This window comes from Hylobates moloch, unplaced genomic scaffold, assembly GCF_009828535.3.
Source record: "Hylobates moloch isolate HMO894 unplaced genomic scaffold, HMol_V3 SCAFFOLD_11576, whole genome shotgun sequence".
Classification (NCBI taxonomy): domain Eukaryota; kingdom Metazoa; phylum Chordata; class Mammalia; order Primates; family Hylobatidae; genus Hylobates; species Hylobates moloch.
In genome coordinates, this window is record NW_026663851.1 from 7 (window position 1) to 1,987 (window position 1,981).

General features: G+C 67.0%; 1 protein-coding gene across 1 annotated transcript; it reads right to left on the reverse strand.

The window, feature by feature from the left end:
- Positions 1-434: 434 nt before the first annotated feature.
- On the reverse strand, positions 435-1,788 carry LOC116465843 (rho guanine nucleotide exchange factor 19-like; the record flags this gene model as incomplete). The annotated part of the gene is made up of 4 exons (XM_032148778.1): positions 435-778; positions 1,086-1,162; positions 1,238-1,346; positions 1,507-1,788. Coding segments are annotated over 4 exons (812 nt in total), but the record flags the coding sequence as incomplete, so codon positions are not given.
- Between the last annotated feature and the right edge of the window lie 193 nt (positions 1,789-1,981).

Below are 1,981 nucleotides of genomic sequence, written 5' to 3' on the forward strand. Positions count from 1 at the left end.
CGTCGCGTCCTCGCCCCTTCTCTAGCCCCACTCCTAATCTGTCGCCGGGCGGGCCCGGCGACCCACCTCCCGCCGCGGGCAATTGTGCAAGCCCTGCTTGTCCTCGATCCCGCCCCTCCCCTAAGCCCCGCCCCGACGCGTTCTTCCCAGAGCCCCGCCCATCCCAGGTCCCGCCCCTGATCCTGGCCCCGCCTTGTTCCGCGCCCACCAGGCGTTTCCACTCCCAATGGCTCCGCCCCTCATCCGGCCCTGTCCTATCCTAGGCTCCGTCCCGCTGGGTCCGCCCCCTACCCGCACCCAAGCCTGGCTCCCCTCGCCTCCCGCTCAGCGGGTTGTTGTCCTCGCTTCCAGACGACCTCGTGTAGTCAGGTGCTAGAGCCAACCTTCCACGCGGACAGTCGCGCCAGCAACCCCCTTTGTGTGTCCCCCTCCCTCTATGGCCCGGTTCCCGCTAAGTCCCCGGACCGCGTACTCCTCGGCCCGCCCCGCCCCGCCGGGTCCCCGCGCGCGCCCACCTCCTGCAGCTTGCAGTCCCGCAGGCTCAGCGTGGCCAGGACGCCGCTGCCGCGTACGTCGGGGATATCCTGCCACAGCGAGAAGGTGGAGCCTCGCGCCGAGCGCTGCGCCCGGAAGGAGCTGCTGGGGGAGAGGTTGGCGCGCGGCGGCCCCGGCCCCTCCTCTGCGCCCTCGGCCTCTTCCCCCGGGCCCTCCTCCTCGCGCTGCTGCCGCCGCAGTTCGCGGGCGCTGGCCACGTCGCTGTATTCCTGATAGAGGACGGCTGGGGGAAAGACGGGCGGGCGAGACCGTGGGGCACCCGCCAGCCCCTGCCTGGCTTTTCCCTGGTTCCCTCAAGAGCCCGCGTGACTTAACCTTTGCCGCGGTTCGGATATCTGGACACAGTGAATTCATGCATTCATTCATTCCATAAACAAATTGAGCACCTACTGCGTGCTAGATACCGAGAGTTCCACTTTCCGTTTCTCACTCGATCCCTACCTCTCAACTCTCCAAACCCCCTTTTCCCCGTTTCCACACCGCAGCCCCTTCCTCCGTTACCTCCTCCCAAGGACCCCCCTCCCACGTACAGTTAAGGAGGAATCGAGACTGGCGCCGCTCGTTGGTGCTCCTGGACCCCAAAGGCGGCTCTTCCTGTGTGTCTAGCCTAGGAAAGAGATAGCGTCAGGGCCCTTGTTCACCTGCACCCTGTCTCGGGCCAAGCCTAAACGGGAGGTGGTACCTGGGCTCGGACCAATCGCCATGTCCCTCTCGTGAGTCACCAGGGGCTGGCCGCGACACCAGGTCCCCGCTCGTCTCCACACTTCGAGCCTCCATCCCAGATGCTTTCCCTGGAAAGGGCGAGAACTGAGGGTGAGGGGTCCAAAGAGTGGGCCTGGGGCCTGGGCCCCGGCCCGGGCACCCTGACGGCCTCAGGCGGCCGGTGAGTGGGCATCCCCCACCCCCACCCGGCATCTGGCTGCCCTCAGGGCCCATGGGAGGAGCTGGTACCTTCCCGGGCTACTCCGGTGCCTGACCCAGAGATGGGTGCCCGGGCTGCTGAATTCCGCCCCAGGCGCAGAGAAGAGTGCAGCCGGGTCATCAGCTCTGAGGCTGAGAAGCGCCTCCGCTCAGGACCCTCGAGGCTCACTCGGGTGGACCCAGACAGCTCCACCCTGGGCTCCTCTGTGCTCAGGGCCTGCTCTTGCACTACCTGGCCAGGCTCTAGGAAGACAGCGTGGGCCTCGGGGCAGCCGGGGACCTCTTCACGCTGGTACACCCGCATCTTGCGCCCTAGGGTTGGGGGGCAAGGAGTGAGAGCACAGGCTAGGGTCTCCCCCAACCTCCTCCCTGCTGCCGCCCCTGGCCCTGAGCACCTGGGGAGGTTCAGGCGCCATGCCCAAGGGAAGAGCCTGTGTTTCTGCTAGCATCTAGTCCCTAGAGCCCTGGGGTCCACGAGAGGGGTAAGGAGAGCACAGGGCCTGGC